This window comes from Mirounga angustirostris, unplaced genomic scaffold, assembly GCF_029215605.1.
Source record: "Mirounga angustirostris isolate CCGP_5_RB_7025 unplaced genomic scaffold, mMirAng1.0.hap1 SCAF_6, whole genome shotgun sequence".
Taxonomy (NCBI): Eukaryota; Metazoa; Chordata; class Mammalia; order Carnivora; family Phocidae; genus Mirounga; species Mirounga angustirostris.
Window position 1 is genome coordinate 122544094 of NW_026991714.1, and position 23235 is coordinate 122567328.

The 23235-nt window shown below is 35.6% G+C and overlaps 1 protein-coding gene across 5 annotated transcripts in view; it reads left to right on the forward strand.

Annotated features, from left to right (window-relative positions):
* Window positions 1–23235, forward strand: part of TBC1D12 (TBC1 domain family member 12) — a 122327-nt gene that overhangs the window by 85493 nt on the left and 13599 nt on the right. For all 5 annotated transcript variants that reach the window (XM_064595044.1, XM_045878458.2, XM_045878457.3 and 2 more), the window contains 5 exons: window positions 1661–1776; window positions 10609–10691; window positions 13514–13631; window positions 14853–14959; window positions 21279–21359. In XM_064595044.1, the coding sequence (XP_064451114.1) occupies window positions 10667–10691; window positions 13514–13631; window positions 14853–14959; window positions 21279–21359 (331 nt within the window). In that variant the 5' untranslated portion in view covers window positions 1661–1776; window positions 10609–10666. The remainder of the gene's footprint in view (window positions 1–1660; window positions 1777–10608; window positions 10692–13513; window positions 13632–14852; window positions 14960–21278; window positions 21360–23235) is intronic.

The following is a 23235-nucleotide window of genomic DNA, read 5'->3' on the forward strand; positions in this document are numbered from 1 at the left end:
ACAGCATAAATTTTTTATTTTTTATTTTTATTTATTTATTTATTTATTTTTTAAGATTTTATTTATTTATTTGACAGAGAGAGACACAGCGAGAGAGGAAATACAAGCAGGGGGAATGGGAGAGGGAGAAGCAGACTCCCTGCTGAGCAGGGAGCCTGACGCGGGGCTCGATCCCAGGACCCTGGGATCATGACCTAAGCCGAAGGCAGACGCTTAACGACTGAGCCACCCAGGCGCCCCGACAGCATAAATTTTTTAAAAAGTAATATCTCAAATTAGAAGATTAAGCCTCACAAGACCATCAGATTTTTAAGGGGGATAGAACCATCAGTTTATTATTTTACAACTGTTTGATTCAGTAGGGAGAAATAGTCTTTGAGTTGGAAAAAATAATAATAATATAAAAAGAATTATAGGCCATGGTAGGAAAGCAGCTAGTAAGTAAAGCACTTGATCACTTTAAGTGTGTTTCATTTTCTTCATTTAAATTAATGTCTTCTGTAGCTGCCAGTAAAGACTTGCAAATCTACCTATGAAATTGTATAATCTTTAAGATTTTTTTTTAAAAGATTTTATTTTATTTGAGAGAGGGCACGTGCGAGTGTGGGTAGGGGCAGAGGGAGAGGGAGAGAAACCTAAGCAGACTCCCGATGAATGCAGAACCCCACGATGTAGGGCTTGATCTCAGGATCACAAGATCACGATCTGAGCTGAAACCAAGAGTCAGACAGACACTTAATTGAGTCACCCTGGCGCCCCTTTGAGAAGTTCATGAAAAATGTATTTGTTACCTAGAGATGATCAAATCTAGATTGATTTATTTTTTATTATTTTTTTAGAAGGGAAAAATGTGGATTCTGTAAACTATAAGCCTGTAACTTGTTACTGATTTGTTAAATTTCTGGAAATAATTTCAGTAGAAGTCTGTGAACATTTATGAAAAAATGCTCATCTAGAAATTTAAAGGTATCCACCAAGAACTTACCATGTCAAATTAACTTCATTTCTTTTGGTAAGATTATCTGTTCAGATGAATTAGAAAAATACTGTAATAATAGTTTCTTACTTTTAGTGGTGCATTTGACAATCTTTTGCCATATTTTTGGATAAGAAATGATGGTGGATTATTATTTACATTTAAGTAAATAGGTAGATTTATAGTATTTAGATTCAAAGTAGGTCGAAATTGAAAACCAGCATTTGATTACAGATCAGTGTTAACTCTTGGGAGAGGTCTTCAAGGCATTACAATAGGATTCTGCCTGTGTCAACATTTCTATTATTGATCTGACTGAAGGGTTAGAAGGTAGGTTTCTCTGCTTATAGATTATTCACAGCTGGGCTTGGCTAGCTGATACCATCCATAGAAGGCAATCAGGAGTGTCTCCCTAAAACTACCTAACTCATTAGTGTAGAGTGCATTTGTATCTTCCCCTTCCCTTAACATACTTTGATACTTTATATGTAATATAAATTCATGATTTCGATTGCTTCGGGGAAAAAATTTAGTGACTTTTTTTTATCTGCCTCATGGTTTTACCAAATTAATGTATGAATTGTATCTTTTATTATAGTGTGATATCCTTAATGATACAGGTTTAATAATACAAACTGAAAATTGGAAAACGTTCTGCATAAAGTATATTTTTATCTGTCCTAGGAATATGAAGCACGAACTGGGAGGACCTGTAAACCACCACCTCAGTCTTCAAGACGTAAGAATTTTGAATTTGAGCCACTTTCTACCACTGCCCTGATTCTTGAGGATCGGCCATCGTAAGTATTCTGGTTGTCATCAGGCATGCTTTATATTTTAAACTTCAGTTTAAATTTCAATTTAAATATATTGAGAAATTAGATATAGAAATGGCTTTTTTAAAGAAAATTTTAAAAATCTCAGTCATGTATCCTAAAACTAATAGGGAAGAATATATTATTTTTGTCCAGACTTTATACATATTTTCTTGACGTATCTCTGAGCCAGTGTATGAAACATAAAACCTTTGCTTTTTTCATATCTATTCTTATTTCAACCATCCTGCCTATCTTAACAAGATAAGGCAATTATTTTTCCTTTCTTGACATTTAATATGTACTTAAGATGTATTTGTCCTTGCCTTTTGGACAAATTTTGAAATTGCAACTTGAAATAATAACTACTGACTGTCAACTAGTTGGTTTACTATTATAAAGAATATATATATATATATTTTTAAAGATTTTATTTATTTGAGAGAGTATGAGTGGGGGAGGGAGGAACAGAGGCAGAGGGAGAAGCAGACTTCCCGCTGAGCAGGGAGCCGCACATGGGACTCGATCCCAGAACCCTGGGATCATGACTTGAGCCGAAGGCAGACGCTTAACAAACTGAGCCCCCCAGGCGCCCCAAGAATATATTCTTAATACCCAGCAACACATTTTAAATTCTTCCCTTTGCTTTTTCTGCCTTTCCCACCTCAGCCTTCCACAAAGCTGGTGTTCTTCCAAATACTGTCTTTGATTTGTTATTAAACAAAAGACACCTTCCCTAAAGCAAGACACCCCTTGGTTCTTAACTCATTTTCCACTTCTTGGGCTCTCTGGATCTCTTCTTTTTCTTCTTCTAGACTTCTCTTTCCTTCTAGAGTAAAAATTCCTAACCTGTTTTGTCATTTTCCTGGTCTGCAGCTTTTTCCACCCATTATCAAGAGGAGCATAATAAAAGAATCTAGAGCCAAACAGGCAGAGGTTGAATTGAATATTTTTTAGACATTGTGAGAGAAGAAAGTTTGGACATAAGTATATATATATTTTTTTCATTCCTGTTGCATACCTTCACACTAAAGAATTGTGATCACGACACTCCTTTCAAAGGACTTGGTGAACATGTTCATATTTATTTTTCCATTGGTTAAAAAAATATATATATATTTCCAGAAATTTAGTTATAAGAACATGTCAGAGTTTTATTTCAGTCTTACTGCCAGGAAGGAGAATGAACCAGGCCAATTCAGAGTGGTTAGATAAGCAAGAAAAGAATGCCTGGTTAAAGACCTTCAGACTGCCAGGCAGTCAGCTGAGCAGGTAGATAACTAAGTTCCCAGAAGAGTTTTCTTAAACTTGTTAAAATTCATCCAAAATGGATTAAGCTCTTTACCAGGACTGTTCATTTCTTCCCAGGAGTTCATAAAAATTCTATGCAAAAAGTTCTGTTCTAAACAGTATTTGGGACATATTTTTCTTTACGCCGTATTTTATCTTACAACCAAACCTATTTCTTTAAGTCCTGCCTTCATACCTTTGCCCATTTATTGCCCTCACTTGGGCTGCAGTTAACTTAGTTCCACTTCTCACCTACCTAATCCTTTAAGGACTCGGCTTTATCTTTGCCATCCAGTCAAGTCTTTGACTTCAACCTTCAGTGATTTCTGCTTCTCTTAAATTTTTCTTGTAACTTATACAAGCATTTCCGCAAAATTGGAACTTGAAATAGTACCCTAGACACAGTAAATTTATAAGAAGATCTCAGTGTACAGAAAATGTATAAACAACAGAAAGAATGACTTTCTTTTCCACACTACTATCTGAAATTAATATGGGAATTAAAATAAATATAGCTTCTATGCTGTTTCTATGTGATTTTGTTCATCTATAATATAGAGATTCAACTTGATAGCAACTGTTCCCCTCAGTTCTGAGATTGCTGCAATTTAATTAAAAATTTTGTTCACCTTTCTAAAATTGGAGCGGTCTTTTTTGGGGAAGTGATTTGTATGATTTACCATTTATGTAACTAAAGCCAACAATCAAAAGCTTTGGAATATGGGAGTACCTGATCATTCACCCCTCTCTACTTCAACAGTTGAAAAACAGATCTAGAGAACCAATGAGAATGAAAACTTTGACTTTATTAAGGATAAAACGAGATGAGAATGCATGGGTGCAACCTGCATATTAAATGGCACTCCAGGGCACCTGGGTGGCTCCGTTGGTTAAGTGTCCGACTCTTGATTTCAGCTCAGGTCATGATCTCAGGGTCATGAGATCGAACCCCATGTTGGGCTCCACACTTAGCTTGGTCTGCTTGAGATTTTCTCTTCTCTCCCTCTGCCCCTCCCTCTGCTCATGCACACTCTCTCTCTAAAATAAGCTTTTTAAATAAATAATAAATGGCACTTCCTACTTTATCCTCCCTCAGAATACCCAGCAGATCTGGGCCAGTTCACATACATCCCTTCACAGGCTGAGAAGTTGGAGCAGAGACTTGTATAATATGTAGTGTTGTTCTGTTTCTGGATGCAGCCAAGTTCTGTGAATACCACTGTTTTATCTATGAGATAGCATCGGGCTGTGGGCAGAGAAAGGGGCAGAAGTTTTTCCTCAGCATGAAACTGATGTTGGAAACTTCCTCTTTCATAGGTCACAGTGATAGTAGAAGGAGGAGAAGAATTTCCCCTTGCAAAGGGAGTTTGTGAATTGGTGCTACTTTTCCTTTCTTAGCCTCTGTAATTTTGCAGAAACATCCAGCATCATTGACTGCATAGGTTTGTTTTAGACTGAGACAGCGAGAGAGGGAACACAAGCAGGGGGAGTGGGAGAGGGAGAAGCAGGCTTCCCACTGAGCAGGGAGCCTGATGTGGGGCTCGGTCCCAGAACCCTGGGACCGTGACCTGAGCCGAAGGCAGACGCTTAACGACTGAGCCACCCAAGCGCCCCAACTGCATAGGTTTTTATAGTTGGAACTTCCTTACATATGAAGCAACTCTAGAATTTAATCATCTGAAGTCTCAGAAGATTTCAAATGTAGAAATTTCTGTAATTTCATCCTTTAGTTAATTTTCTCTCTGCTTATTGCTATCTTAATCCACTTCAAAATAAAGCCTTAGACAGGAAGTTAAGAGCATCCATACAAGTTGACTCTTCTATATTTTAAATCACTGATGCTTAGAGGACTTTTTTAAAACCACCGATGGATAGAGCTATTTCCTCTTTCTCTTCTGGCTTCCTTGCTGAATTACTGCATACACAGTACCAAACCAAATGGAGAAATCCTTAAGATACAAGTGAAGGCTGACAAAAAAGTAAAGCATAGGCTTTTATATGATACTTTTGAAAAGCAGCAAATGCTCATATCATGTATTTTAGCATGATATGCTATCTTAAATATTCATTAATGATTTCTTCTCTTGACCACATAACTGATTGACATTTTGGGGCACCTGGGTGGCTCAGTCGGTTAAGCATCTGCCTTCGGCTCAGGTCATGACCCCAGGGTCCTGGGATCGAGCCCTGTGTTGGGCTTCCTGCTCAGTGGGGAGTCTGCTTCTCCCTCTCCCTCTGCCGCTCCTTCTGCTTGTGCTCTCTCTCTCTCTCTCTCTCTCAAATAAAATCGTAAAAAAAAAAAAGTAGATTTATAGTTCAAAAACTGGAAGTAAAATTTGAATTAAGCTGTTTCTCTGTTGGTAAAATACAAATTTCTAAAGGTAGATGAATTATAGCTATCAATCAAATAACTTTCTGTATCTTAAAGGTTCAGAGTCCAATCAGGAAAAACCGACACCAGCATAGTAATTTCAAACAGAGGGACTTAAATAGAGGAATTTATTACAAGGATGTTAGAAGGACTAGAAAAGCAAAAGAAGGGAATATGAGGTCAAAAGATTAATAGATTCAGGAAAACACTTACTCTCTGGGCTGGAGGGAGCAAAAGAGAAAACAGTATTACTGAGTCTGGATCACTATTAACTTGAAAACTAGATTTATATTTAGCTTCTTTCTCTTTTTACTGTGGTCTCATTTTCTTGCAATAAATAAGGTTTCTCCTTTCTTTACATAGTAATAGCATCTGAAATTTAGAAACCATTAAACCCGTTTTCTTGTGGTACCAAACTATATTCAGAGAGACAGGCAGGATAGTTTGTAAAAGGAAATGAGAGAGACTTAAGGTTGGGATTGGGGTCAATGGTTGGTTAGGACCTGGGTAGGAAGCAGCTTTGGACAACATCAGTTTGTAAGATTTAAGGGTAAGCAATAATAGGAATCAAAAGATTAATTAATCTAGTGTAAGGGCTGAACTCAGTGGATTTTGAGAGTGATTGGAGTCAGGTGAGGTTTGTGATGGTCCTTGCCCTTTAGAGCATTATTGTTTAACTGGTATATCACTCAGCAATTACATTCAACTACAAGAGACTTAATAGTGGCTTAAACACGCAAGGATTTATTCCCTCATATATACATGGCCCAGAATTGGGCAGTTCAGAGCTAGTATGGTGTCTCCATGCATCAAGAACCCAGGTTCATACCTTTCTATTGTACCACCTTCAGGAACTGACTTCAGTCTCATGCTGACCTTGCACTTGCAGTTGGGACAAACCGGGTAGAACAAAAGGTCTCTTGTGGCTGAGTCAACTCTCCTTTTAGAAAATCTTCCAAGAGATTCCACACTTTTCTTTAAATCTTATTAGAAATAATTCTGTGTTTAAACCTAGGTGGAGAAATTTGTCTTTATTGTAGGATGGCAATCAAATTTCTACTTTTTTATTTTTTGGCCTTCTTTTGGATAAAATATTTTGTTAACTTATTTTGTTATATTTTTAATATTAGTAGTTTCTCTATAATATATATCTTGACTCTTCATGGACTACCTTTAAGTGATATTATACCATTTCAGATATATAAGAACATTACAGCAGTATGCTTCCACTTTACATGTTATAAACCTCGTGTATTAGTGTTCTTTGGAGAAATGGAATGCCATGTATTAAGGTTCTTCTTTATATATATCCTATATGTAAGAGATTTATTATAAGGAAATGGCTGTCATGAATTTGGAGACTGAGAAGTCTGAAGATCTGCAATCAGCAAGCTGGAGACCCAGGAGAGCTGATATTCCATGTCCAGTTCAAGTCCCAAGGCTGTGAAATAGGAAAGCTAATAGTATAATTTCCAGTCCAAGTCCAAAGGAAGGAGAAGACCCGTGTCCCATCTCAAAGGCAGGCGGGCAGGCATAGAAAGAGGGAGAGAGAGTGAGAAAGTTTGACACACAAAACTAACCATCACATCCCACCATACATTTTTATTTTTTTCTTTAAACATTTTATCTTCTAAGAATTTGAGTAACTAGATTTCTATCTGCTATTATTTCCTTCTACTGAATGTCCCTTTTTTTAAAAGATTTTATTTATTAGAGCGCATACGTGCAAGAGAGCACGAGCAGGGGGGAGGGGCAGAGGGAGAGGGAGAAGCAAACTCCCCGCTGGGCAGGGAGCCCCACGTGGGGCTCGATCCCAGGACCATGACCTGAGCCGAAGGCAGACAATTAACTGACTGAGCCACTCACATGCCCCACTGAATGTTCTTTTAACACTTTTTGTAGTGCTGGCCTGCTGTCTCAATTCTTTTACTCTCTGAATGCTTCTAAGACTTTTTTTAATCTCTGATTTTCATGAATTTGATGATATGCTTTGGTGTGGTTTTCCTCATGTTCCTTTTGTTTGGGGTTCATTGAACTCTAATGTGTCTGCATTTATAATTTTGTATCAACTTTGGAAAAATTGTAGCCTTTATTCAGCTATTTTTTGTGTGCCTCCTCTCCCCTTTCTTCTGAGTCAGTTAAACATATGTTGCTTGATATTGCTCATATCCCACAACTCAGGCTGTTTTGCAGGGGTTGAGGGATATTTTTTCTCTTTGTATTTCATTTTGTCAAAATTTCTATTGTATCTTAAGCTCACTTATTTTTTTTCCCTGCAGTTTATAATCTGCTGTCAGGCCCATCTTTTGTGTTTTTCAGTTTAGAAATTGTACTTTTCATCTATAGACGTTTGATTTGGATCTTGAGTTTTTCTTATCATGTTCCTGCTGTCTTCTACTTTCTTGAGTATATTTATAACAGCAGTTGTATCATCCTTGAGTTACAATCCCGTTACCTGACATTTCTGCACTATCTCTGTTGATTATTTTTCCTTCAGTATAAATTGTATTTTCCTGCTTCTTTGCTTCCTTGGTAACCTTTATTGGACACTAGATTTTGTGATTTTACATTGTTGGATGCTGGACTTTTTGTATTCCTTTAAATATTGTTTGGCTTTAGTCTTGTAGAAAGTTCTTTGGAATTGGCTTGCCCCTTTTAATCTAATCATTGTTAGAGTGAATCTAGAAGAGTCTTTAGTTTAGAACTGGTATCCTTACTACTGAAGCAATACCCTAACGATTCCACAGGATACACTATCTATTAGGAGGTCTTTCCACTCTGGCTGGCCCAGTGTGATCTTTGAGAATGTTCTACCTATTGCTTTCTGGTATTTCTTTCCTTGGCTACCATAGTTTAATCACACACATGCACAAATAGTACTCAGCCAGAAATCTGAGATGACCCCTCGGTAGCTCCCCTCTCTCTGTACTCTGATCTGCAAAGTCTAGCTGTGGACTCAATTCAGCAAGACTGAGGGACTCTGGGTACTTCCAGCTGTGAGACCTGGATACTCCCAGCTGTGTGGTTAGGCATTTGTACGGTTACCTTGTTTGTTTCCTTTCTCATAAGGATCACTATCTTGGGCTGCCTATTGTCCAGTATCTAGACAGTGTCTGCTTAGAATATTCTGTTCATTTTTCTAATTAATCAAGGCAAGAGGTTAAGCCTGGTCCCTCTTATTCCATTTTGGCCTAAAAAAGTCTTAACCATCGTTCCTCCCTGTTACAACATACCTGAGGAATCTAACTTGAGAAGAAGAGGTAAAATGTATGATTTGAAAGTTTGTCACATACTTTCCCCATCCTAACCTATTGAAAATAACTCAAAACACTGAGGGGCACCTGGCTATCTCAGCCATAGAGCATGTGACTCTTGATCTCAGGGTTATGAGTTCAAGCCCCACGTTGGGCATGGAGCCTACTTTAAAAAAAATTTTTTTTAATTAAAAAACCTGGGCGCCTGGGTGGCTCCGTTGGTTAAGCGACTGCCTTCGGTTCGGGTCATGATCCTGGAATCCCGGGATCAAGTCCCGCGTCAAGCTCCCTGCTCAGCAGTGAGTCTGCCTCTCTTTCTGACCCTCCCCCCCTCTCATGCTCTCTATCTCATTCTCTCTCTCAAAAAAAAAAAAACTTTAATTAAAAAACCTGATTCCCCAAACTGGACATTATTATGATATATTTGGATATGTGGTAATATTCAAAAGTACTTCTTTTGCATAATCATTTATCTAAATCACCTGCCCTGTAAAGCCATTAATTCTATAAGCCAAAATATTATATATGCAAGTGATTAACTGATTATCAAATTTGTAGGTAGAATGTTATCTTAACACTCTGAAAGTAGGAAGCAATTTTTAAAAGTATACCTGCACTTACCATATAACCCAAGAATTCTACTCCTAGGTATTTACCCAAGAGAAATGAAAGCAGATACCCACACAAAGACTTGAAGTGAATATTTATAGTTTATTTGCAGTGGCCCTAAACTGGAAACAATCTAAATGTTTATCCACATGGATAAATAGAACACTACTCACCAATTAAAAGAAATACTAATTAAATACTAATTAAAAGAATTACTAATATGCAGAATAACATGGCTGAAATTCAAAAGCATGCTCAGCAAAAGAAACTAGACACAAAAGAATCTATATGAAATTCTTTAAAAGGCAACCAGGGTGGCTCAGTCTGTTAGGCGTGGACTCTTGGTTTCGGCTCAGGTCGTGATCTCAGGGTCCTAGGATCCAGCCCCGTGTCAGGTTCCACATTCAGTGGGGCGTCTGCTTGAGGATTTCTCTCCCTCTCCCTCTTCTCACTCTGTTTCTCTATCTAAAATAAATAAATAAATAAATAAATAAATAAATAAATAAATAAATCTTTTAAAAAAATTAAAAGGCAACCAACTAATGTATAGAGATAGAAATCAGAGATGTAATTGCCTAAGGTAGGAAGTGGGTTAAGTATTTAGTGCAAAGAAGTCATAAGGACACTTTGTAGAATGATGGAACTGTTCTATATCTTGATTAATATGTTGGTTGCACAGGTATATACATTTGCTAAAACTCGTCAAACTGTATTCTTGAAATATGTTCATTCATTTTATTGTATGAAAGTTACACCTCAAAAAAATTGACTAAAAAAAACTAGTAAGTGGGTTTAACAAACCTAGAAATATTGGCTGAAATCTAACACATTTAAATAATATAGAAACGTGTACGTCAGACATATAAGTATAGTAACATTTACATAACAAATATTAGCAACCTTGGGGCGCCTGGGTGGCTCAGTTGGTTAAGCGACTGCCTTCGGCTCAGGTCATGATCCTGGAGTCCCTGGATCGAGTCCCGCATCACGCTCCCTGCTTGGCAAGGAGTCGGCTTCGCCCTCTGACCCTATCCCCTCTCATGTGTTCTTTCTCTCTCATTCTCTCTCTCAAATAAATAAATAAAATCTTAAAAAAAGAAAAAAAAAACAAATATTAGCAACCTGGATTCTGATTCTTTTCTAAAATGCAGAATTCTTTTCAACCTTGTACTTCCTTAAGGTATGAAATGAGAAGGTTAAGATAGAAATTCTTTGTATTTGGCAATGAAAAGGAAGAAGTTTACATTTAAGTTAGTTTTTTAAAAACTAACTTAAAACTCTTTTTTTCCCCAGAAATCTACCTGCCAAATCTGTGGAAGAAGCTTTACGTCACCGACAAGAATATGATGAAATGGTGGCTGAGGCTAAAAAACGAGGTATAAAATTTAACTCCCAATTGGTATATTTAATCTCCTAATGTCAGTTAGGAAGCTAACCTGTTGGTTAATTTCAACAGGAAGGTAGATGATGAAATTGTTTAAGTTCATCTTTAAGATGATGCTGATTTCTTATTTTTCTAACTAAATCTGTTATTAAAAACAAAATGTCAGGGATGCCTGGGTGGCTCAGTTGGTTGAGTGTCTGTCTGCCTTCGGCTCAGGTCATGATCCCAGGGTCCTGGGATCGAGTCCCACATCGGGCTCCTTGCTCAGCGGGGAGCCTGCTTCTCTCCCTCTGCCTGCCGCTCCCCCTGCTTGTACTTGCGTGCTCTCTCTCTCACTCTCTCTCTGACAAATAAAAACCTTTATAAAAAATGTCATACTTTTTCTCCAAGTACTTTTACAAAACTAATAGGAGAAAGGCAGCAGACTATCTAAGAGAATTCTTGTAATTGCAGTCATAAACCTTGGACTATTATTTTAACTTATGAATGGAGATTATATGAATTTATTTCATGAAATTCACTTTTACAGTTTTTAAACTTTTAATATTTTATAATTTATTAATTTTAACACTTTAAGGTAACTTCCTATATGACCATGAGAATACGATTTGAAATTAGAATTTGCCTTTGTGATTAATGGAGTCTCTCTAGAATCCCAGTTGTGTCATTTGGGCAGGCACATAAATGTATTTACTGGTATATAAATACGCACATTTATTTATTCGTTCTCTCCTCCAACCAAAAAGTATAACGTAAGGATAATTTAACAGTATTTATTTACTAAGCACTGTTAGTTCAGGATACATTTTCAGAAACTATTACACAGCTGTATATATTTGATTTAACTTAGTGGAATACTATCATAGTATACATTTCTATTTTGTGACACTATTTTGGAAATGAAGTTAATTTTTTAATGTTATAAGAAACCTATAAGGCCAGTTATATTTTTCTGAAAGCCCTAATCATTTAAACATTGGTTGAGTTTATTTTACTGTCTAGAATTTGAAATATTCCTGACATACCCAACAAATTTTAATTGACTCTGAATTTTGACTTTACTAGTTGATTAATGTTTAAGATCATTATTGATAAATACATGATCCTAACAACATGATATGGTAGAAATAACATTAAATTGGGAAATCAGAAGGTAATAGCTTTACATCAAAGAACAATACAGACAGCATGATCTGATTAGTAAAAGAAACAAACATGGGAAAAATAAAACACAACAAAATCGGAGAGGAAGACAAACCATAAGAGACTCTTCATCATAGGAAACAAACTGAGGGTTGCTGGAGGGGATGAGGGTGGGAGGATGGGGTAACTGGGTGATGGGCATTAAGGAGGGCACTGGATGGAATGAGCACTGGGTATTATATAAGACTGATGAATCACTGAACTCTGCCTCTGAAACTAATAATACACTATATGTTAATTAATTGAATTTAAATTAAAAAGAACTCCCCCAAAAAAGAAGGTAATAGCTTAATCTTCTTTGACACTACTTGGATATGATTCTGTAAATAAACCTAATGTTAGTTTCCTCAAGTCTGAAGTGCAGGGGTCACGTTGACTAGATTTTGGCTAAAATCTTTTTTGGCTTATTTTATTATTATTATTTTTTTTAACACTTTTTTGTTTTAAAAGCAGTGGAACTCTCTACAAAGAAACCTTATTTGGGGCACCTGAGTGGCTCAGTTGGTTCAGCTTCTAACTCTTGGTATTGGCTCGGATCATGATCTCATGAGTTGTGGGATTGAATCTCAGTCAGGCTCTGTGCTCAGTGGGGAGTCTGCTTGAGATTCTCTCCTTCTCCGTCTGCCCTTCCCCCAACCCCTGCTCACTCTCTCATAAAAATAGATCTTTAAAAAAAAAAAAAAGAAACCTTATATAGAGTCTGAATACATACGACAAATAAAAGAAAGAGGAGCTGCTCACTTGGCCTCCTGCTTTCCCCTTAAAATGATTTGAGGCATTTGTGAAACACAATTAGTAAATATTTTGGCTAGCTGACCTCTGAAGTCCCCACTGAGTCTAAAATTATAGCTATAAACAAACATATATATAAAACATTATATATAATTATATATTTATATTAATGTGTTAATATATACTATAATCTATAGTATGTAATAAATGTATTAATATGACATGTCCTATATCATTATAATATAAAATATATGATTATAATACATAACAATTATATATTTATCATATATAATTTTATGTACCTATCTGTTCTCTTTTTGAGGCATCTCATTTCAAAATTGTGACTTCTGATTTTCTGTAATGTATAATTATACTATGTAATAAAATATATATAAATATGTATATATTTATCACTTTTGTTTTTGAGGCATCTCTTGTTTCAGAATTGTGACATCTGATTTTTAGAGGAGTATTGTGTATGGGTGTATGTTAGAGTTTTTTTTAAATTTCAATCTAATTAGTAAAGTGAGACATCGTAGTAGAAAGGGTTAACTAGAATATTGGCAAAATTATCTTTTAATGTCATTTTTTTAAAAGATTCATTTATTTATTTTAGAGAGTGTGAGCAGGATGAGGGGCAAAGGGAGAGGGAGAGAATCTCAAGCAAACTCCCCGCTGAGCACAGAGCCAGGTGAGGGGCTCAAACTCATGACCCTGAGATCATGACTTAAGCAGAAACCAAAAGTTCGATGCTTAACCAGCTGAGCCACCCAGACACCCCTAATATCATTTTTAGTGCCTCTTTTTTAGACTTAGGTAGAAGAAGGGCATATGATCTAGCTTTTTTGTATTGAAATAATTTTTGCTTGTTTAAAACAGAAATTAAAGAAGCCTATAAAAGGAAAAAAATAATGAAAGAACGATTTAAACAGGAAGAAAATATTGCAAGTGCAATGGTAATTTGGATAAATGAAATACTGCCCAACTGGGAAGTAATGTAAGTAAGCAGACTTTTCCTGAATTCCAGTCTGTCTCCAAAGATCTCATGTTTCTAATCCTCTATTTTTATTACTTCCAACATGTATCTTATGCTTTGGCTAAATGATACTGTTAATCAGTGTATGAAAAATTTCATGATTATTTCTGTGCCTTTAATTTTATAAATCCCTCAATCTCTAATACCTTCCTTACTTACCACCCTCTATGCCTGTCAGAATCTTACCTATCCTTTGAAGATATCCATCTGAAATGCTGGTTGATCCATGAAACGTTAATTTCCTCGGTTACCATATTAATTCTGACATATCCTCTGTCACAAGATGCACTATTGATGTAATGGCAGGTTTTTGCAAAGAAAATATTAAATATGTACATTCATTGTAAGATGGATTTATTAAATGTTAAAGATTTTTAATATGTTTTCTCATAATCATAAATATACTATATATGATCTTTCCCTTCTGTAATGTCCCATTATAGTTTGAGACTAATGTACTTCTTGCTTTACTTTGCCTTTTATTTTCTGATAATGTTTTTGTACATGCCTTATCTTCCCTCTACACTGGAGGGTAGGAGGGAGATGTATTCTGCAGTGCCTAGTGTAGGATATGCATAGGAAGTTTGTTGAATATTGGTACAATATGACAGCAAATTAGGCTCTTTACTTAAGTAATCACATTTGATTCTTACAGCCTTTACTCCCACTTATAGAGAAGCCCAAGGTCAGAAAGGTTAAATGATTTGCCCAAGGTTATACAATTAATGAATAGTTAAACCAGATTTGAACTCAGGTCTCTCGGACTCTAAAGCCTACACTTTTCAGCAGACTACACTGCCTCTCAAAGACAAGGGCCTTACCTATAGTAAATACCTTATGGTTTTCTTTTTGGTACTGAGTTGACAACAGATTTTTATGTTCCTTTTATCCTGATTTTTGTGATTGTCCACATATTTCTGATTCTCTCATTGTGCCCTGTAAGTGGCAGTTGTAGAAGGCAGCTCCCTTTAAATTACTATTGTCCTCCTTTAGGGTGCTGTGTGTTCTTTAGGTTTCTGTTGCCTACAAACATGAACCCCACAGAAAGAATGCATCATATACTTAACCATGTTCTTAAAAATCATTCAGTCACTTGGCCACAGACTGGGTAAACCATCATGCAACTAGTGTTTTTGGTATAAAAAGTAACTCTCTCCTTTTTTTCTCCCCCTTTAATTCTAGGCGTAGTACGAGAAGAGTTCGAGAATTGTGGTGGCAGGGATTGCCCCCTAGTGTTCGTGGGAAAGTTTGGAGTCTAGCTGTAGGAAATGAACTAAATATCACTCCTGGTTTGTATTCTATATTCAGTTACTCCCACACATACGAATAGCCATCTCCAGAGTTACAAAGCAGATTAGTAGATTGGCCATTTAAAAAGACATTACCATATATAATGTCATTTTAAGAGCATGCTTCATTCCTACTCCCTCTAAAACCTGGTATGATTTAATGAGTAAGTTATTACATAAATAAGATTTATGGGCTTTCCTTTAGTTGACAACCATCAGTAATATTATTGAGATCCAAATATCTTCACTGCAGGTAACTTCTGGGATTCTAGATAGCAGTGGATGTATAAGTATATAAAGTATATACAGGGAAAAATAAAATAGTCTAATTGTGGAAAGGTTTCCCGTCTATTCAGAAAAACATAAATATTGGTGGAAGGCCAGAAGTTTCTTTTCCTACATCTCTTTCAGATTTTTTTTATTTGAAAATTTCAAGTTTAAAAAATAGAAAAGTAAGACTCTCAAAGAACTGTTTTATTTTCTTATGCTTTTTAAAAACCTTAAAAGATAGAAGTAAAATGTAAAGTAGTTTTGATGCAGTAAAAAAAAGTTAGATAAAATCAAAATAATATGAGATAGAGGAAAATATAAAGTAGCTAATAATAAAAAGTGCTGACTAGGCCTGAGGGATAATAATGACAGAGCTAGACAGTGGCACCATAGGAAGACTCAGGAACTCTGGGATAATAATGTGTCTAGATTTTTGCTGTTACTTAAACAATGTTACTTACATACTGATTTTTTAAAAGTCAAGCAATAGTAAGGTACAAATTGTATGTTTCTTCCCACTCTTCTACCCAAACTCCTGCTTTTGATCCTACTATAAATACAGGTTAGCAGTTTCGTGTTTGTTCTTTCAGATTTTTTTTTATGCACATAAAAAAAAAGTGTGCATCAACATATGATAATGTTTAAGGCTTCTCTTTCTTTCCTTTTTCCCCCACAGAAAAGAATGTTGCCATAAGCTTATTCCATGGCTTATTTTTTTCACACTATAATCTGCCTTGAACATCCTTCCTTGTCACTACATACAAATGTACATTATGCATACTGTAGCTGCACTGTATTCCACAGTTTGGCTGTACTATAATTTATTTAATCATTTTCTTAGTGATAGCCAAATCAATGATATATATGTTAAAAGAACATCAGGGTACTGTTTTTTACCTCTCAAAAGTGATTAAAATAAATGAGAATTACCCACATAGGGTCTGACTGATAATAATATAGAAATATTTATCAAAGGCCTCAAAAAATAATCTTTGACCTATTTATTCTAGTTCTAAGAATAAGAAAATTATCAGGATTGGGTACAAAAGCTTTTTTACAAGGATGCCCATTGTAGCAAATCAGCATTATATATATAACTGGACAGAATTATAACAAAAATCTAAATATTTATCTTTAGTCTTAAAAGTGATGCCAACTTTGAATGGCATGATTATGATTTTTTTTTAAAGATTTACTTAAGAGAGTGAGAAAGTGAGAGAGCATGAGCAGGGGGAGGGGCAGAGGCAGAGGGAGAGGAAGATAAGCAGACTCCCTGCTGAGTGAGAAGCCCGATGTGGGGTTCAATCCCAGGACCCTGAGATTATGACCTGAGCCAAAATCAATAGACACTTAACTGACTGAGTCACCCGGGCACCCCTATGAATGATTTTTAACATTGATTTTCACAAGTATTCCATAACGAACATGTTACTTTAACCAGACTTTTTTTTTTTTTAATTTTAAAAATATAATTTAAAGGAAGAATTAAGTGGGGTACCTGGCTGGCTCAGTCAATAGAGCATGCGACTCTTGATCTTGGGATTGTAAGTTCAAGCCCCATATTGGGGGTAGGAGTTTACTTTATAAAAAAATAAATAAAGGAAGGAAGAATTAAGAATTTTTAATTTAACTTAGAAAAGGTTAGAGTGTACTTAACCTAACCGTTCCCTCCAAATAAAACAAAGGTTTGTTTTGCCCTCTGTGCTTGAAACTGATTAAAAGGAAATATTTTTACATTATAGTCAGAACTCTCAGATAAAATCCTTGACATTAAGGATTGTTGGACATATTTTAATTGTTTAAAGTCTTAGGAATCGGTTTTACATACAGATGAGGTGATAAAATATTGAGGGCTATTTGAAATTTGGTTTGTAGTTTTGTTGAAAACTTTGACTTTAGAATGTTAAGTGTCCTTATACCTTCTACATTAGAATATTGGTGAAGTTGGTATTAACCTTTTGTGATAGTGTAATCAAAAAGTTCTTTTTCAAGCTCAAAATTTATAAAGTTGGTAACATAACTAGGTCATTTACTTTGAAAGTAATTTTATATTTTCTCCACTAACCACTTCTATATTCAGGAATGGACTAGGTGATCATTCTTTTTTATTAGTGGTAGGAAGGAAGCTAAATTTCCAATTGAAGTAAATTTGCTTTTTTTTAAGATTTTATTTCTTTTCAAGAGAGAGAAAGTGAATGGGAGGAGGGAAAGAGGGGGAGGCAGAGAAACTCAAGCAGGCTCCACACTGAGCATGGAACCCAATGCAGGGCTTGATCTCACAACCCTGAGTGAGATCATGACCTGAGCCAAATTCAAGAGCAACTAACTGAGCCACCCAGGCACCCTGAAGTAAATTTACTTTTGATAACTTTGTTTCCTTTTAATGACTCTTAACAGTTTTTTACTTTTTACCTATTTATTTTAATCATGAAATTTATAACCGTTAGAGAATAGTAGAACAAGGGTTAGTAGAGTAAGAATAGAATAGTAGAATAGAGAATAAGAACAAGGGTTCTAAAGTCAGTCATATGTGATTCAAATCTTGGTTCCACTATGCATTAGGTTTGTGACCTTGGGCAAATTACTTAACATCTAAGAGAATTAGTTTTCTTCATCTGTAAATGGAGTTAGATTACTAGCTATCTCAAAGGATTGCTCTAACAGTTATTTGTGGTAATATAAAACCATAGTGAAAGTGAAATTTGCGAAGAGTATGTACAATATTATCATTGTCAGAAAATGAGAAAGTGAAACATACACTGATCTCAAAGAGTTCTCAATTCATGTCCAAGATACATCTTTAAATCTGCTTCAAGTTCTACATTTGTAGATTCAGAATAACATAAATGAGACATGTGGGGTCAGGAATGGAATTGAACTGAGGTGCAGGTCTTCTTATTGTAGACAAGCACTGTAAATCGTCCCTGCAGAGATGTCCTTTGATGTTTTAAAATGCATTACCATATTTTTATTATTAGATCAATTTTGTGACTCCCAAAGGTGAGGATTTATTCAGTGAGCCCTTCTTCTTCCAGGACAGCTTTAAAATATGAGTAGAATAGTGAAACTGGATGTGGCTTGTTATCAGTTTGAAATCAGAAATTGTGAACTTCAGTTTGGTACCTGATAACTGCAAAAAAATTGTATATCTAAATTAAAAAATTATATCTACCTCTTTTATCAAATTATTGGTGGACACAAATAATAGAAATTTTGACTTTTTTTAAAAAAAAAGTTCTTTCTAAACCATTAGTAGTAATGAAAAATGAACAGAAGGGAGAAGAGATCAGAATAGTAAGAGTCTGTTTGCAATATATCTAGTCAGCTTTTTTATAAAGATCTGATTCTTGGCAATATAAGAATACTTATTATGGTACAGTCATACATTGGAATACTGTGCAGTTGTTTAAAAAAAAAAAACTAAAGCAGATTTATTTTCCTAATAAAGGGTAGTTTCCAATATAATAAAGCAAGATGCAGGTCAGTACTGTAATATGTGGCCACACTTTTTTTTTTTTTACGGGGAAGATAGATCTGTATATACTTGTGTCTGCATGTTTTCATCTTTAGATTTCTGCGTAGTTACATCTGAGGGAAGGAAATTTATTTTTCATTTTATACTGTTTTATACTATTTGAATTTTTTAAAAATCGTATTTGTTGTATTGCCTTTAAACTTTTTAAAAAAGATTAATGGAAGCAAAAATGTTCTTGGCATTTTAGGCAATATATAAATGTTGGTGTTTGGTAAGAAATATTTTTTGCTGTTCATCTGTCATTGAAATGTTCTGGGTTTTTTTTGTAATTTAGAGTATCAGTAATGGTTAGTTAGAAAGTAAAGGCGATTAAAGTCTGAGAATTGAGAAGAAAGTTGTTTCTTCTGTTCTTGAAGTTGTATCGAGATCCTGCATATAGATGCATAAAGTGGTAGTCTCAAAGTGATGGGGCCCTTAAAATAAAAAGATACGAGTAGAGGTTTTTTAATGCAGGCCCTCTGACCAAATCTGAAGTTTAGGTAGTTTTAGATAGCAGTATCATAATGGAGAAAGAAACCAGTTTCAAAAGAGAAGGAAAATAAGCACTGGCATTTATTGAGGGTCTATAAGTTGTCAGGAGCTTTATGAAAATTATCTTGTTTAATCATTAGTATTCCCATGAGTAGGTATTAATTTACAAATGAAGAGAGCCAAGTTCCAGAGTAACCATGTAACTTTCTTAAAGTCCCAAATACTAAAAATCTGGTATTTGAATCTAGGTCTGACTGACTGCAAAAATCATTTTTCTGCTATTCCACAATGGTACTCCTTTTGAAAAAGCATCTCTTCCTGCCTCATACGTACATTCTCTGTTGTAGCTATTTGGATGACCACTGTACAATATTTTTATTTTCTATCTTTCCAGTTGTGGTAATAGTTTTGGTAGAATCAAGTTCTTCAGTTTGCCACATTTTTGATGCCTGCTATTTTACATAAAGGGAGGCCTGAGCTGTAATAGGACTTTTCTCTATTTTTAAAAGTAAAAGTTAAATCAGAATTCATTTCCCCCCATATATCCAGTCTGTTAGCTAGAAGGTATATTCTGTAGATTGTTCAGATCTCTGCAATTGGGCTTCTGCCCCCTCCCCCCTCAGATGTTGCTCCCACCAAGATCACCCATGACCTTTGTGCTATAAATTCCAATGGGCTCTTTTCAGATTTTGTCTTGCTATATGATACTGGGTAGTTGATCACTTCCTTCTTTGTGGCTTACATCTGAGTGCTTTCAGGATTTTGCATTTATTATTTCATTTAATACTTAAAGCCCCAGGATGTAAGTACTAGTACTGTCTCCACTTTATGAATGAGAAAACTGAGGTTAGAAGAGGTTAAGAAACTTGTCCAGTGTGACACAGCAACTCCCTATCCTATGTATACTTAGTGAAATGCTCTTTTTCTTTGGTTTCTAGGACAACTGGTTCTCTTTTATTTCTTTGCATTTCTTATTCTTCGGATGTGCCTCTTCCTGTGTCTACCCTTTAAATATTTGTCTTTCCTGGAAATCCGTATTTCTCATTTCTTCTTGCCATGAATAATCTCCCTGAACACACTTGTGAATGGTTTTAATCATCTATACTGATGGCTCCCAAACTCTTTCTCCAGTGTGCATGCACCGCCTTAAGATCCAGTTTGTCTGAAACAGAACTTACCACCTTCCTCCTTCCCACAAATCACAAATTTGCTTCTTCTTCTGTGTTCATTCTCTCAGTGGCATTATTATCTACCCCAGCTACCCCAGCCAGAAACCTGGGAGTCCTAATGAGTCTGCCTTCTTCCCCTTACTCTCTTTCAACAAGTTTTGCTTTTTCTACTTTCTGAGTATCTCTTGTGTTCATTTCTTCTCTCCAGCTGCACTGTCACTGCTCAAGTTCAAGCCTCATCGTCTTTTGCTTGGGCTATTATAATAAAACTCTAACTTCCCTTCAGCAAAACTTCAGCTTCAACCTACCCACAACATTACTGCTGGCGTAATGGACACAGATCAGAGTGTGCTATACCCTTGTACCTCTGGATAAAATCTAACCCCCTTAGCATGCCATTCAGGTCCTGTCCTGTCAGCAACTAGTGCTTGCCTCTGTCATCCAACCTTATCATCTCCTCTTCCTCCCTCACCCCTTATAATCTAAGAGTCCTGAAATCACTTGTAATTCATGCAAATAAGTCATCTCTTTTTTCTCTTGGTGACTTTGCCCATGACGAGAATTCTTAGAATGCCTTCTTCCACCTTGTTCACTTATAAAACTTGTATTTATTCGTTATGGGACAGCTCAGTCATCACCTCCTCTAAGAAGTTTTCCTTTATCCCCCACCTGAGTTAGGAAACTCTCCAAGTGATCCCATGGTTCCATGTATATATTTCTCATGGCATTTAACTCTCAAAGCTGCCTTGTTCCATGTGTGGCCCCAGGTTTACAAATGAACCTTTTCCATAGCCAGGAAATAAAAGAGGAAAAGTTAAAATATATGAATCTATTTTTCCTACTATTTATTAATTTTTATTTTGTTTTCCCCTAGAACTTTATGAAATCTTCCTCTCAAGAGCAAAAGAACGGTGGAAAAGCTTCAGTGAAACAAGTTCAGAGAATGATACCGAAGGTGTGATTTATTTATTTATTTTTTTTTAATAAAAATTTCTGGGTGAGAATCCAGTCAGTGAAGATACTAGTGTGATTTTTATCATGTGTCAGGAACTGTAGTAATTGCTTTACAACAGTATCTCCTTTAATGTTAATAACCCTTTAAGTAGGTGGTATTATCCTGAATGGTGTAAGAGGAGACAGGGGCTCAAAGTAGTTAACTTGTAAGCAGTGAAGCTGTGATGTAAACCCAGGTTTTTGGACCTCGGAACCCAAGATTTATTCACAACAGTAAGACTAATAATTAAAAAATGAAGTATTTTTAAGCCAACTTTTAACTTAAAGATAGGTGGTCTTCTCTCCTCACTTAGGACCTATCTCCTTACTCACTGACTTTAACTCATTCCCTAATACATTATTTATAATTCTTACCATGCCTTAGCCTTTGTTCATTTAATTAACTCATAGACCTCATCTTTCCCTCCACTCAGTTTTTTTTCCTAATCATTTTGGAGAAGATAGGAACACTTTTTTCCTGTTATCATTATTTATTAAATATAGGTAAATTTATTCAGCCATCTCTTGTTTTTGAATAATGGAGAGCTATTTGTCTGCCACTTTTCTTTCTATATTTGTTCTACTTCATAGATAGCAAACATTCGTCTCTTGCCAGTAAGTAAAACTCTAAAAATGAACATGGTTTAGAATAGAGAAGTGGTATATATGGCAGAGTGGTTTTCTATGAGTATGTAAACAACTCTATTAAATTCCTTGAATATATATTTCTATTTTAGAAGAGTGAACAGTAAGGTGGGGAAAATTGACTAAACAAGGTCAGAGAGAAGATTTGATTTTGAGAAGGGTTCATATAAGTGTCATCCTGAGACCTGTTAGCTGTCAGCTATTTGTGGGAAACTAAAAGTGCAGGGAAGGTGAAGATGTAAGAAGCTTCACAATGGAAAGGCCTTAGCTGATTCATAATTCTTTTTGAATTCATTTTATGAAGTATTGAAAGTGTAAGAATTAAAATAATAAGCATTTACTTCTGAGCCATTTTTGTCATGATTAAGTGGTAAAAGTTGCACTTTAGTGGAAATTAATTGCATGTAATGAAGAATTGTTCCAATTAGAAACAGTACTCCAGGGCGCCTGGGTGGCTCAGTTGGTTAAGCGACTGCCTTCAGCTCAGGTCATGATCCTGGAGTCCCTGGATCGAGTCCCACATCGGGCTCCTTGCTCGGCGGGGAGTCTGCTTCTCCCTCTGACCCTCCTCTCTCTCCTGCTCTCTGTCTCTCATTCTCTCTGTCTCAAATAAATAAATAAAATCTTTAAAAAAAAAAAAAAGAAAAAGAAACGGTACTCCGTCTAAATTACTCATTTTTTATTACCTATGTGTTTATAATTTGCAGTTGTCATTTAACTTTTTTCAAATACTACTTATGCCTCAATTCTACTCTTTTTTGGACATGTATGTTAGACCATTTATCAGTGTCCTACAAGTCTTTCGCTTAAAAAACAAATTTTTTCTTTCTGTGCCTCAGTTTAGATGATTTTTATTGACCTGTAATCAATTTTCACCTATCTTCTTTTTTCCAGTCTATTAGATCTGTCCAATGAGTCTTTAATTTCAGATATTATATTTTGTAATTCTAGAATGTCCACCTGGTATTTTTTGTAGATTCTTCTATTTCTCTGTGGAAATTCTTCATCTTTCCATTCCATACATTTCTCCCCGTCTTTTCCTCTATTTTCTTTAACATTTAACAGTTAATATTCTTGTTTGTTAATTCCAATACTGGGTCATCTTCAGGTCTGCTTCTGTTGGCTTGTTTTCCCCTTGATTATAAGTCATATTTTCCTGCTTCTTTGCATATCTTAAAATGTTTTACTCTATG